The sequence below is a fragment of the Leucoraja erinacea genome, chromosome 1 (assembly GCF_028641065.1).
Source record: "Leucoraja erinacea ecotype New England chromosome 1, Leri_hhj_1, whole genome shotgun sequence".
NCBI lineage: Eukaryota > Metazoa > Chordata > Chondrichthyes > Rajiformes > Rajidae > Leucoraja > Leucoraja erinaceus.
Genome location: NC_073377.1, coordinates 19,080,174 through 19,093,714, shown reverse-complemented (window position 1 = coordinate 19,093,714; position 13,541 = coordinate 19,080,174). Strand labels below are relative to the sequence as shown.

General features: G+C 38.5%; 1 protein-coding gene across 1 annotated transcript in view; it reads right to left on the bottom strand.

The window, feature by feature from the left end:
• Window positions 1–13,541, bottom strand: part of smad4b (SMAD family member 4b) — an 88,339-nt gene that overhangs the window by 14,356 nt on the left and 60,442 nt on the right. The window contains exons 5-9 of the mRNA XM_055661311.1: window positions 9,854–10,078; window positions 7,698–7,817; window positions 2,085–2,198; window positions 1,668–1,718; window positions 166–349 (exon numbers count right to left, since the gene is read on the bottom strand). Of these exons, the coding sequence (XP_055517286.1) occupies window positions 166–349; window positions 1,668–1,718; window positions 2,085–2,198; window positions 7,698–7,817; window positions 9,854–10,078 (694 nt within the window). The remainder of the gene's footprint in view (window positions 1–165; window positions 350–1,667; window positions 1,719–2,084; window positions 2,199–7,697; window positions 7,818–9,853; window positions 10,079–13,541) is intronic.

Genomic DNA, 13,541 nt, shown 5'->3' with positions numbered 1-13,541 from the left:
ATGGAGAGCTCTCTTTTAGTGCTATTGAAATATTCCTAATATTCTAAATTCCTAAATACATTAAGCCATTGATAATTTCCACTGAGTACTGCTTGTTTGTTTATTCTTTTCAGATAATGTGCAATCTGGATCATCTGTTACCATTTGCCCTCCACATGTTTTTACCTGGCTCTTTCAATGGCTTCGGTTCTGTGAACATTGGAGAGCTGGCCCAGGCAGAAGCGATCACCCCCAGAAGGATCCACATATCCATCCACAGTGACCACAGGACAGCTACTTGGGACCTTGAATGTTTCTCCTACCTGCACGTCCATTTCAAAGTAGGCAATAGAGCACCAGTATTCAGGAACTAGAAAATGGATTGCATAGATATTTGAAATACCAAAGCACTTTTAATTTTTTGAAATAACAGTAGAAACAGTAATCATTTGGCAAACTAAAAAATAAATGGTAACCCAACAAAGCTAAGTATTTCATATCTAGAATAGTCATATCTGCAAATATATGAAAAATCTGGGGATCACAAAATCATTATCAGATCTGTTGCTTGCATACCACCATTAAATCAATTATCTGTTTTAAATATAGATTAGCAAATTATACATTTTCAGTTTGAGTGGAGAAAAAGACCCTCCTAAAATCACAACTGTTATCAGAATTTAAAATGATGCAATAAAAGTTTCCTTCTGAAAATTTGCCTAACATATTTAATTCTGTAAATATTGTTATTCTTGCTGTTGAAACTTAAAACATAAGATGTACATTTCCGAAGACCCATTCAAATTATTCAAGTTACAAATACAATTTTCAGATAAACATAGTTTTCAGATAAGACAGATGGATGTTACTGTTACTACATCCCCATCAACAATCTGAAATTTCTTGTGATGATACCACCCTTAATAGAAAACTAGAAAAAAGGTGCAGGAAGAGGCCATTTGGTCCCTCGAGCCTGCACCGCTAATGGTTTTGCCATACATCAAATCCCAATAAAAATTCAACTAATCCAAGTGAATTTGCCTCCACAAATTAATCTAATGCAGACTGAATTGCAGTGATCCCATACCCATATAGCAACACACAATTCAGGTCAGCTTTAACAAACCACAGAAATGTTGTGGAAATTATTTGATGTTTGATGTAAATCGAGATTAAAGGAGGCATAAAGGTTTGTAGATGATGAAATTTGCAGCAAAGAAGAAAGTTGCTAGAGTCAGGCAGCATCTAGAGGAAAGGAAGAGTTGACGATTTGGGTGGAAACTCTTCATGTAGACTGGATGAGTACAATCCAAAGAGATGGGAGGAAGGGGTTGATAGGTACAGTCAGGTGGAGTGAAGATAACAAAAGGGACAGAGATGATGTAAAGAATAAAAAGATCCAGGTTCTGGAATATGATGGAAAGGAAGACCTTGAGTGGAACTGAACAAGGAGGTGGGTGGAACGTAGGAATATCAGAGGGAGGGGAGGATTGAGCAGTAGGAGTGGGAAGAGGATCCATTGGAAAGAAAGTACGGGTGATGGATTAGGATTAGGCTCAGGCACATCCCTAGACCTGGACTACTTTTAAATCAGCTGCTCTTTTCAGTTAAGATTCAAATTTTAAGTAACCATTAATAAGTAAAAATGAGGAAAGGCAACATGATTGGCAGATTTAGTTTTTACTAACCTGGATGATTGGATATGGGTGGCTGGTAGGCAAGTTCATTATGTACTGCCCCTAGGAAAAGAGAGTGATGTATAATTTCATAATTTAAATATACATAAACAACACAATTAATATAAAAGCTTTCTTTTTAAGAGTGATCAAAAATGATAACTTTATTCATTTAGCATAACCCATAGTTTCTGTCATTCTGTCATGAAATGTTTTTATATTTGTGGTAAGAAAGTTTCCAACTCATCATTTCAACTAACATTGGGTTATCCTACAAACAAAATCATGGTGCAATTAAAAATTTAAGGGATAAACTAAACCTTTTGGTCTTGGCTATAAAATATAAAAACATTTCATTCATTCCTACTGGACGATGCAAAGCTAACCACATTTTTTCTTGATCAGCATGCTTCTCGTGTGATAACTCACAGTAATGGCCAGTATGGTGTATAGGGGTATGGTGCTGAAGATGTCCATTCTGGTGATGAGGCATGTTAGGGGTAAAGGTTGCTGTTCTGTTTCCTGTCCAAGTTGCAGTGCTATCTGTTAAGTTACAAATTGGGAAGTTATAGTTGGGTATGAACATTTACACAAATTAAATTGACCATTTAGTTCACAAATGTAATAAACAGTTTTGAATCTTTAAATATTGGTGAGAAAAGATAATGTAAATTTAAAATATTTAGAAACAAGGATAGTAAGTATTCACATGCAATTTAACCATGATGTATCAATACAATCCATACATTAAATTAAACATTGAAAATATGATTGATAGCTTTACCTGTCTTTAACATGTACACCTCCAGGTCAAGGTGTTAAGCATGGATTTGTAAAAAAACACCCAAACCTATGTCAAAAGGACTGATATATTGAATAAAATACAAAGTGACAATCACACCCAGCTTATTATTACAATGTATTTCCAAAATATGATCAGGAAATTCATCCCATTCTAATTATTTCTCAGTAAACAAAGTACACCCAATATCATCCGCAATCACAGACATTCAGGACTCAATGTGCGATCCTGTATCTGGCCGTAAATTCAAAGAACTGCTTTTAAAATGGTGGAAAGGAACTGATTTTAAATCACTAGTTATAATAAGTATATTTTAAAACAAAGTGGAGGTATCTTGAGGTAGGCATTTTAAAAGACATACTAGTGTTTCTATATTTATTGACAGAGCAACCCACAGCCCTCTTTACCTACTGAACCAGATAAACTAGTTTCATGATATGCAAAGAAATTAAGGTTGTCAAAAGTCTCTTACATGAAAGGATTGCAATACAGTTGCACATTATAAGCTGGATTTATTTGAGATAGAAATCAATCCAACAATATAGGGTATAAGTACATCAAATGGTCAGGAATTGTCAGGACAATAAACCTTTGTTGCCAGAGATAAAATGTGTTATCGGATATGAAACTTGCTCTGTATATAAATTATTTATGAAATAATCGGATTATGTTCAAGATGAAAGGCCTACGTTTCAAATTCCCCCGCCACACTCATTTAAACTTTTTAATTTGTAACTTTCCTCATAGTCGTGCAGTTTTCACAAAACAACATTTTATATTTGAAGAATCTGAAAACTGAACTGAAAAGGAAAAAAGTCTGATGCCACTGATACAATAAAATCTGCTAATAAAAGTGGTCAATGAAATGCATCACAACAGATTTTTTAAAAAAATGTTTACTGCTGAATGTGGATCAAATAACAGATGATGTGAACATTTACTTCTACAAAGCAGCTTTTTGTTGTAGATGAAAAACATCCATACGTTTTAGTTCTAAGTGCCTCAGCTAAGAAATTGTAACTGTTTATTATTTTTAGATATAGAATTTGCTTTGGATAATAAATAGAAACAGATTTGTTAAAATTGAACAACAAATTACATCTCCCCTCATTCTCAACATATGCTGTACAATCTTTCTCCAAAAGCATATTACCACTCATTCTCCTTAAAAACATTCTGACCAAGTTGAAGAACCCACATTTCACAATCAATAGACGATGGGTGAACATCCAAACTGTTCTGAAACACTGGTCTAACATAATTGTTTCTGTGGAGCTGAAGCAAGATCTATGAAGTTCTGAAACCTGGACCCAAATTGCACCTGCATTCAAATTGACTACCGTGATGATAAGATTCCAAAAGTTTGCATAATAAAATCTCACACTACTTCCATTGTCAATACTAATACACAACAACCTGATCAAAGCTGTCTGAGATATATGGTGCTGTTCAACCAAATCAACCATTTCTTAAATGAGACAGAGTAAAATAATGCAAAGCAGCTCTACAATTCTTTCATTGCAAAACCTCATGCAAAGCCTACCATGAGTGTCCATGTACAATCTAGGCAAATCTGCAGAAACCGAAAAACATGTTCAAGCTTTAATATATTAAGTGCAAAATTAGTAATATCACTGTTAAATTATCACAGTGGATTGGGAGTGGGGTGGGGGCAGTGTGGCTTGAAGCATTTCTCAGAATTAGTTTATATCACAGGGGCTGTAGATTTCCAGACTGCATTGTGGCAAGTGTAATCAGAAGTCATGTGAAGCTGCCGCTTGGACATTTTGATCTCAAAAGTCAGGAATGACTTTACATATGCATCTTAAACACATCGTAAAGCCTAGCCTTTCACTGATTATGTAATCTCTTTTTTCAGATGCAATGGGTTGAAATCATGGGTGATATGGGAAAAGGAGGGGGGGGGAGGGAGGGGGGAATGCGGCCTTCAATCTTGTAAAGATCAGGTTTAACCAAACAGATCGCACCACAAGATATGCCACTGCAAAGTAAACTTGGCAGTCTGAAAAGGGAATTTCACCCACAAACACATGTCTATGACATTTTCTTGAGATTGTATTGTCCATTAAAATACTTTAGTTATGAAAATAACATAGCTAAGCTTTCAGTTATGTTAACTTACAGTGCAATAACATGACAGAATGGGATAATTTAGGTCTGTTAATTTAAGTTTTCATACTAAGGGCTGCAAAGGGAATGCATCAGTGCAGCAAAATAATAAAAAGCAAAAATAAATTGTGTTTTAAAAATGGAAAATGGCGCCTCCTTTAAAGGAAGCTAAATCTACAGATGTGATGTTACACATTTTTAAGGCAAGACCACACCTTCCAGGAAAAGTCAATATTGTACAAGTTAAAAATTGTCCCCTGGTGACCCACATCACGTCATTTCATCAATTAATTCTTTGTCTTTTGAAAGGCCTCCTTTCATTTTGGCCAAGTACTGTTTCTAAAGACACATTAGAAGGACCAGGTTCCACAGTTGCTTCAGTGTTTGAAGTTTCTGAATCCGTTTGCGCTGGCCGTTGGCTAGCCTGAACATGTGCAAGAAGTTCCCGAAGGGTTTGCCCTATTAGTTGCAGGGGTGTACGGAGTGACTCAATGGAGCCACACAAATTCTCCATGTGCTCATTCATGTCTTGCCGAAGTCCATGAATTCCTTCTTCAATCCTTTGGAAACCATCGATCAACATGGCATTGTGACATTCCTCGATTTTAAACAAAGTCTCTTCAGGAATCCAACTTGAAGACCTCCACCTATTTGGCCCGTTTTCTGGATCATCCTCTGGAGAATCTGGATGAATGATCTCTTGGGGTTCCTCATAATCATCCTCTTCATCACCTTCATCTTCAATGGTTACAAGGTTCGAAGCCGCCATGGTATCTGTGAGAAAAACAGGTGAAGCGGGAATCTCAGCATATATCGATTATCCAGGAGGACAAGTACATTCATATGAAAGGATTCAAAGGGGGTAACAGGATGGCCCCTAGCCTATCACAAGAGGCTGAAGTGGTTCATGTTCTTACTGAGGGAGGAGGGGATATGTTGAGGGGGTTGTGATAATGAGGCATGATTTTAAATCATGGAGAATTGAGTGAAATGTTTTCAGTGAGATCTAGAAGAAAATTAAGGGGCGCTATAAGCTAAAGTAATCACAAGCTCAACGTCCCTTAAAACTGTTGGTTAGCCTACGTATGTGCACGTCACACCAAGAGTTGACTGCAGTATATTTGATGCGTTCAAAAAGAAATTGGACTACCGATTTGCAAATTAGTACAAGCATAATTAGCACAAGCAATAAAGTTAGTGATTCTCAGATTTAAAATAACTTATTATTAGTGTGCAAAGGATGATTATCTCTGGTACGATGAAGAGGCACACCTGTGTTGCCTCCTGCCAAAGGCTTTGCAGGTACAGGATCTCACGATGAACCTACTTCCTCCGCATCACCTCCAGCAATTATATCCAATGTGGCAACAGCACAGATTTAATGCAGGCTATTTCCTCTCAAAAATATCTTGGATAAAGAGAATAGTGTAAAGATTTTCTCCAAAAACTGACCACCGTTTTGATTTTTGCCATCTACAGGACAGTGTTTGGTTTTCTCGTCTCTGAACAGTTCCTCCTTATGGTGCTGCATTTCTACAATCAGGCCACACAACTTCTCTTGTCTGAAGTTGCGTTTTGGTGCATTACTGGAAGCTTCTGTGCCGTTAAATTTCTCTGTGATTTCCCAGCCGCAAGCTGCAAACAAACTGAAGCAGCTCATCGTAATCGTACATTTCCAAACTGGCCCGTCGCATTTTCTGAGAAAGTCATAATTTTGGAGCATTGTGCAAAGAATTTCCAGAGCAGCATCAAATCACAATTGCATCAATGCAATAGGAGTGCAACAAAACGAATGGCCCATTCTTTGATGTAAAGTAAAATGAAGAATGTAGAGGAGAATGTATTTAACAATTTCATTCCATGTTTCTCTTAAGGTTTTAAATATTTAAAGACTGATAAAATCACGGTGCTCCAACATCTATATTTGTATCCTGTTCCGACTCACAATGGGACGAAAACGTGCATTGAGAAATAAGTTTTATTGGTAATATTCAAAACAAGGCAGTTTGGTGTGTTATGAAATAAATTTAATCATATGTTTTTGTATCAGTGGTTACAGTGGAAAAGTAAATTCAAGCAATGAGAAAATATATAGAATTAATGACATAGCAACTGGTTATTCATCCCTAATGATCCAAGCTTCCATCCTATTTGCCATTTCCCACCTGTTCACATCCTTTTACTCCATTACCCATCACATATGTATCAAGCCTCTATATTTAAAAAAAAAGCCAAAGCTCTTGTTTCAACTTCTTTCATTCACACCACTCTAAATTAATTGTCTCAAAATTCTTTATTTGACATTTATGTCTCTAGTACAAGCAATTTGCAATCTGCAGATTGGACTCAAGACTGCAATTAAAGTCATTATTTCATTACAAAAACCTTTGTAGACTTGAAATTAAATCAGTTAAAATTATATGCCAGAAACAACAGTTAATAAGAAAATTGTGCTAAGAACTAACCTGCCAACATAAACTAACACTATACTTTCTGGAACCATCAAGGTAGACAAACACACAATGCATGTGGTATGCAACTTGGACACTTCATGTGTTTAGGAGCAGAGTAGTAAGCATGCCTGGGATTTAGTCCAAGCCACAGTCCAAGCCACAGAGAACTTAATACATCTGTAACCAAAATGACCAATAGTATTTAAGAAGGAACTGCAGATGCTGGAGAATCGAAGGTTACACAAAAAAGCTGGAGAAACTCAGCGGGTGCAGCAGCATCTATGGAGCGAAGGAAATAGGCAACGTTTCGGGCCGAAACCCTTCTTCAGACTGATCGGGGGCGGGAGTGGGCGGGGACTAGAAAGGAAAAAGGAGGAGGAGCCCGAAGGCTGGGGGATGGGAGGCTGGGAGGATCACAATGCTCCTCCCATCCCGCAGCCTTTGGGCTCCTCCTCCTTTTTCCTTTCTTGTCCCCGCCCACCCCCGCCCCCCCATTATCAGTCTGAAGAAGGGTTTCGGCCCGAAACGTTGCCTATTTCCTTCGCTCCACAGATGTTGCTGCACCCGCTGAGTTTGACCAATAGTATTGTTTGGTCTTGAGACAGATCACTTATCATAACAATACTAAAAAATAATTCTGGAATATTGTGTCCTTACTGTGATGGTAAGTTGCTGGTTGTGCTGGAAAGCCATTCTGCTGTGTTGTTTGCTGAGGCCCTGCGGCAATTTGTATTAGTCCGTCATTGTGGTTCACTGGCAACATGTTACTTGGCTGACCTAAAGAAATAAAATGGAATGTAAGACTAAACCCCAGGAGGCAGAGCGATGGTAGAGACAATCAGATCAGGGAAAATTCCAGTGATGCACATTCATCAACATTTTTTAAATTAGACCAATTTTATTCAATTTTTCAAAAAATATGTTGTCCAATCCATTAATACATTTTCAAAATTATTTCTTTCCTTCACCAAATTTTAAAAAACACTGCAATTGCCACGGTTGTGAGAAATCATAACAACATATAGTTCCAATTATACTCCAGAAAATGTACTTCTTGATACAATTTGGCTTTTGGGTTCATGTACAGTTCTTGTGGAAGAATTGACATGAGATAATGTGATTTTACTGGCAAAAGGAGCAACCCAAATATTGAAAACCGTAAATAAAAACCATTGAAAATTCACAGGTTACTCTGAATCTGGAGGAAAAAATTACAATTGTAAAAATCCAGCTAATTCTTATCATTTCAGAACTTTGAAAATGATTTTATCCAAACGGTCTATTCCTATGCTTTATGTCTTTAAAATCTTAACAAAGATATTCCTGATCTGTTGACTTTAAAACAGCTTTTAATGACACACACACACACACACACACACACACACACACACACACACACACACACACACACACACACACACACACACACACACACACACACACACACACACACACACACACACACACACACACATCTATACACACACACACACACACACACACACACACACACACACACACACACACACACACACACACACACACACACACACACACACACACACACACACACACACACACACACACACACACACACACACACACACACACACACACACACACACACACACACACACACTTCTGAGGAAGGACATTATTGCCATAGAGGGAGTGCAGAGAAGGTTCACCAGACTGATTCCTGGGATGTCAGGACTATCTTATGAAGAAAGACTGGATAGACTTGGTTTATACTCTCTAGAATTTAGGAGATTGAGAGGGGATCTTATAGAAACTTACAACATTCTTAAGGGGTTGGACAGGCTAGATGCAGGAAGATTGTTCCCGATGTTGGGGAAGTCCAGGACAAGGGGTCACAGCTTAAGGATAAGGGGGAAATCCTTTAAAACCGAGATGAGAAGAACTTTTTTCACACAGAGAGTGGTGAATCTCTGGAACTCTCTGCCACGGAGGATAGTTGAGGCCAGTTCATTTGGCTATATTTAAGAGGGAGTTAGATGTGGCCCTTGTGGCTAAGGGGATCAGGGGGTATGGAGTGAAGGCAGGTACGGGATACTGAGTTGGATGATCAGCCATGATCATATTGAATGGCGGTGCAGGCTCGAAGGGCCGAATGGCCTACTCCTGCACCTAATTTCTATGTTTCTATGTTGCCGACCCCTGGTCTAGCCAATATTGCCTTAAATAATCTTTAAAAAGTGTCTTCCAAAACGTGATTATTGAACTGAGAACATAAAATAAAATGCAACCCCTTATGCCAACTCTGACAATAGACCTAATATTAGAATTCAATTTTCCATCTGATCTGCATACCCTGATATAGTACAAAATATTTCTCAGCTTTGAATATTCTTAATGTACTTTATGCTTTATGCAGAGCAGTTAATGACCAGCTTTATGCAGAGCAGTTAAGCTCTGCTCACGCTTCTCGCTTGTTGTCTGATCAGATGGGCACTACTAGGGTTCTCTGGTTAAAATATATTTTCTCTGCAAACACCACCATCTCAGAAGAGTTAAAGGAAACACAGTAACACAATTAATTTTACTTCTAACAAAGGAAGTGATTAAAAAGCCAGCCAGTAGTCTGAAAATTGTCTCAGATTTCCAAAATGAATTGCTGTTTGGACGAAATCTAAATCATTTCAGATTGCAGATTGAAGCGCAAAATAGAGCACAATTGAACATTTAAAACAGATGATGGTAGGTATAGAAAATTCCTTATTTCATGAAATACATTAAAGTTTTTACTAAACATTACATTGAAATCTTACAATAATAATCAACACTTTACTTACTTGTGGTAGCAACAGGAATGCTGGGGAAATTGGTGGTGTTCGGAGTACTCGGCTCTGCTGGTGTTAACATGGCTGGTCCACTATATGTTTCAGTTGGTTGCCTGGTGCTGGGTGGATGCTGAATAGTTTGCAAAGAATGTCCTTCAGTGCTCAACAGAGATGGTGGCCCTTCAACTTGCACATAATCATTTACAAATTCATCTTTAACTAATAGGCTTGTTTGACCTGAAATCAATGGAAAAATAATTAAGAACCTGCACGACACACTTAGTACTTTCTGTCTGAGAACAGAATCTTTCACATTAGTCACCATTTAGGTAAGAAGGTAAACATGCTTCCTAACCATCCTAAAATCAGTCAACTCTTCAGATTATAAATGCCCAGCTCCTGAACATCTGTCACCCTGGCCACAAACTCTTTGAATCACTTCTCTCTGGAAGGCGACTCCGGACGGTCAAAGCTGCCACCACCAGACATAAAAACAGCTTTTTCCCACCAAAAATTTGCACCCTCCTTTTGCTCTGGTATTTTATTTAATTCACATGTTTAATCAATAATGTTTTATTATTAATGTTTAATGTTTTATGTATCATTCTTAACTGTCACTGTATGTCATGTTGTCACCTGCGGGCGGAGCACCAAGGCAAATTCCTTGTATGTGAATACTTGGCCGATAAACATAAACTTATTCTACTTATTCTTATACCAAAGAGTCGCAACAATTGGGGACTGGGTTGAGCCGAGCAGAGCTGGGAACACTGAACAGATTCTTTCTCTTCCTGCACTTGCTCTCTCTACGGCCATTGCCACTTGTGTGATCCTGTTCCACATAAATGTTGTTAATTTCTAGCATAAAAAATTCATGTTACAAACATTTCTCGAAATTGAAACTTTTCCTAACCAAGGGCATGCCTGCATCTGTCTCCATGAGCTGTTCAAATGCTACAGCTCATCTGCATAATTATCTGTGCTCCCACATCTCATTTATTCTAGCATACAATTCTAAAAGGAATGATGATCAGTAGATACCTCTTCAATGTCCAAAGAGTCCATATATCAACAATATGTATGAGAACATACAAGAAACGGTTGGTAAGTTTGCAGATGACCAAAGTTGGTGGTATCGTAGATAGTGATAGTACATCGCCTCCCATAATGTTTGGGACAAAGACCCATCATTTATTGATTTGCCTCTGACCTCCACAATTTGAGATTTGTAATAGAACAAAATCACATGTGGTTAAAGTGCAAATTGTCAGATCTTATTCAAGGGTATTTCTATACATTTTAGTTTCACCATGTACAAATTACAGCTGTGTTTATACATAGTTCCCCCATTTCAGGGCACCATAATGTTTGGGACACATGGCTTCACAGGTGTTTATAATTGCTCAGGTGTGTATTTAATTGCCTCCTTAATGCAGGTATAAAAGAGCTCTCAGCACCTAATCTTTCCTCCAGTCTTTCCATCACCTTTGGAAACTTTTATTGCTGTTTATCAACATGAGGACGAAAGTTGTGCCAATGAAAGTCAAAGAAGCCACTATGAGACTGAGAAACAAGAATAAAACTGTTAGAGTCATCAGCCAAACCTTAGGCTTACCAAAATCAACTGTTTGGAACATCAAGAAGAAAGAGAGCATTTGTGAGCTTACTAATAGCAAAGGGACTGGCAGTCCAAGTAAGACCTTCACAGCTGATGACAGAATAATTCTCTCTATGATAAAGAAAAATCCCCAAACACCTGTCCGACAATCAGAAACACTCTTCATGACTCGGGTGTGGATTTGTCAATGACCACTGTCTGCAGAAGACTTCATGAACAGAAATACAGGCTATGCTGCAAAATGCAAACCGCTGGTTAGCCGCAAAAATAGGATGGCCAGGTTACATTTCACCAAGAAGTACTTAAAAGAGCAACCACAGTTGTGGAAAACGGTCTGGTGGACAGATGAGACGAAGATTAACTTGTATCAGAGTGATGGCAAGAGCAAAGTATAGAGGAGAGAAGGAATTGCCCAAGATCCAAAGCATACCACCTCATCTGTGAAACACGGTGGTGGTGGTGTTATGGCCTGGGCATGTATGGCTGCTGAAGATACTGGCTCACTTAGCTTCATTGATGATACAACTGCTGATGGTAGTAGCATAATGAATTCTGAAGTGTATAGCCAAATGCTCAAGTTCAAACAAATGCTTCAAAGCTCATTGAACAGCGGTTCATTCTACAGCAAGGCAATGATCCCAAATATACTGCTAAACCAACAAAGGAGATTTCAAAGCTAAAAAATGGTAAATCCTAATTGAGCATGCCTTTAATATGCCTCCCTCCCCCCCCCCCCCCCCAACATTAGGAACATTTTTCCGGCATCTAGCCTGTCCAATCCTTTAAGAATTTTATATGTTTCTATAAAATCCCCTCTCATCCTAAATTCCAGTGAATATAAGCCCAGTCGATCCATTATTTCACCATGTGTCAGTCCCGCCATCCCGGGTATTAACCTGGTGAATCTACGCTGCACTCCCTCAATAGCAAGAATGTCCTTCCTCAAATTTGGAGATCAAAACTGCACGCAATACTCCAGATGTGGTCTCAGCAGGACCCTGTACAACTGCAGTAAGACCTCCTTGCTCCTATAATCAAATCATCTTGTGATACATAGACTTTAGCTCAGCTCGCCTGAACATACCTGATCTCCCAGTAGCCGGACACTTTAATTCTCCATCCCATTCCTACACTGACCTTTCTGCCCTAGGTCTCCTCCATTGTCAGAGTGAAGCTAAACGCAAATTGGAGGAACAGCATCTCATATTTTGCTTGGGCAGCTTACAGCCCAGTGGTATGACTATTGACTTCTCTCACCTCGGATAGCCCTGGCATTCCCTCTCTCTCTATCCCTCCCCCACCCAAATCGCACTAGCTTCTCATTATCACTCTACAAATAGCTAACAATGGCCTGTTTCCTTTATCATCGTTAGTTTTATGCATATATTTTATTCATTTTTCTTTATCTCCCCACATCATCATCTATATATCTCGTTTCTCTTATCTCTAACCCGTCTGAAGAAGGGTCTCGACCAGAAAAGTCACCCATTCCTTCCCTCCAGAGATGCTGCCTTTCGCGCTGAGTTACTCCAGCATTTTGTGTCAATCCATTCGCTATGAAAGCCAACATCCCATGTGCTTACTTCACTGCCTGCTGTACCTGCAGGCTTACTTTCAGTAACTGATGTACAAGTGTGGAAGTTAAAAAGATTTAACTTACAAAATGGATTTAGCTGAAACTAAGACAAGCTATTACCTTCTCCTATTAAATTGTAAAGCTAGCAAAAAGCACTAATCCTTGCTTTCAGTACATTAACAAGGCCAGCAAACTGGTGATGTTCCCTTTCTAATAATATAAACATTGAGAGAGAATTCGGACTATAAGATTATAATGTGCGTCATAAGTAGAAAAACACAAAATGCTTGTTCTGCAGAAATATAACCTTCTCATATAACCATATATGGCTAACCCTTCCTCTGTCAGAAGAACCTGCCAATCTTAAGGATCGGTCAATCTTAAGAAGCAAGAGGCTGTACAGGTGCACAACCTTTTATCTGAAGATCCAAATAACGAAAACCTCCGAATAGCGACATTTTTTCGGTCCTTGAAGAAAGGTCCTTGAAAACGTTCACCGAGGACGG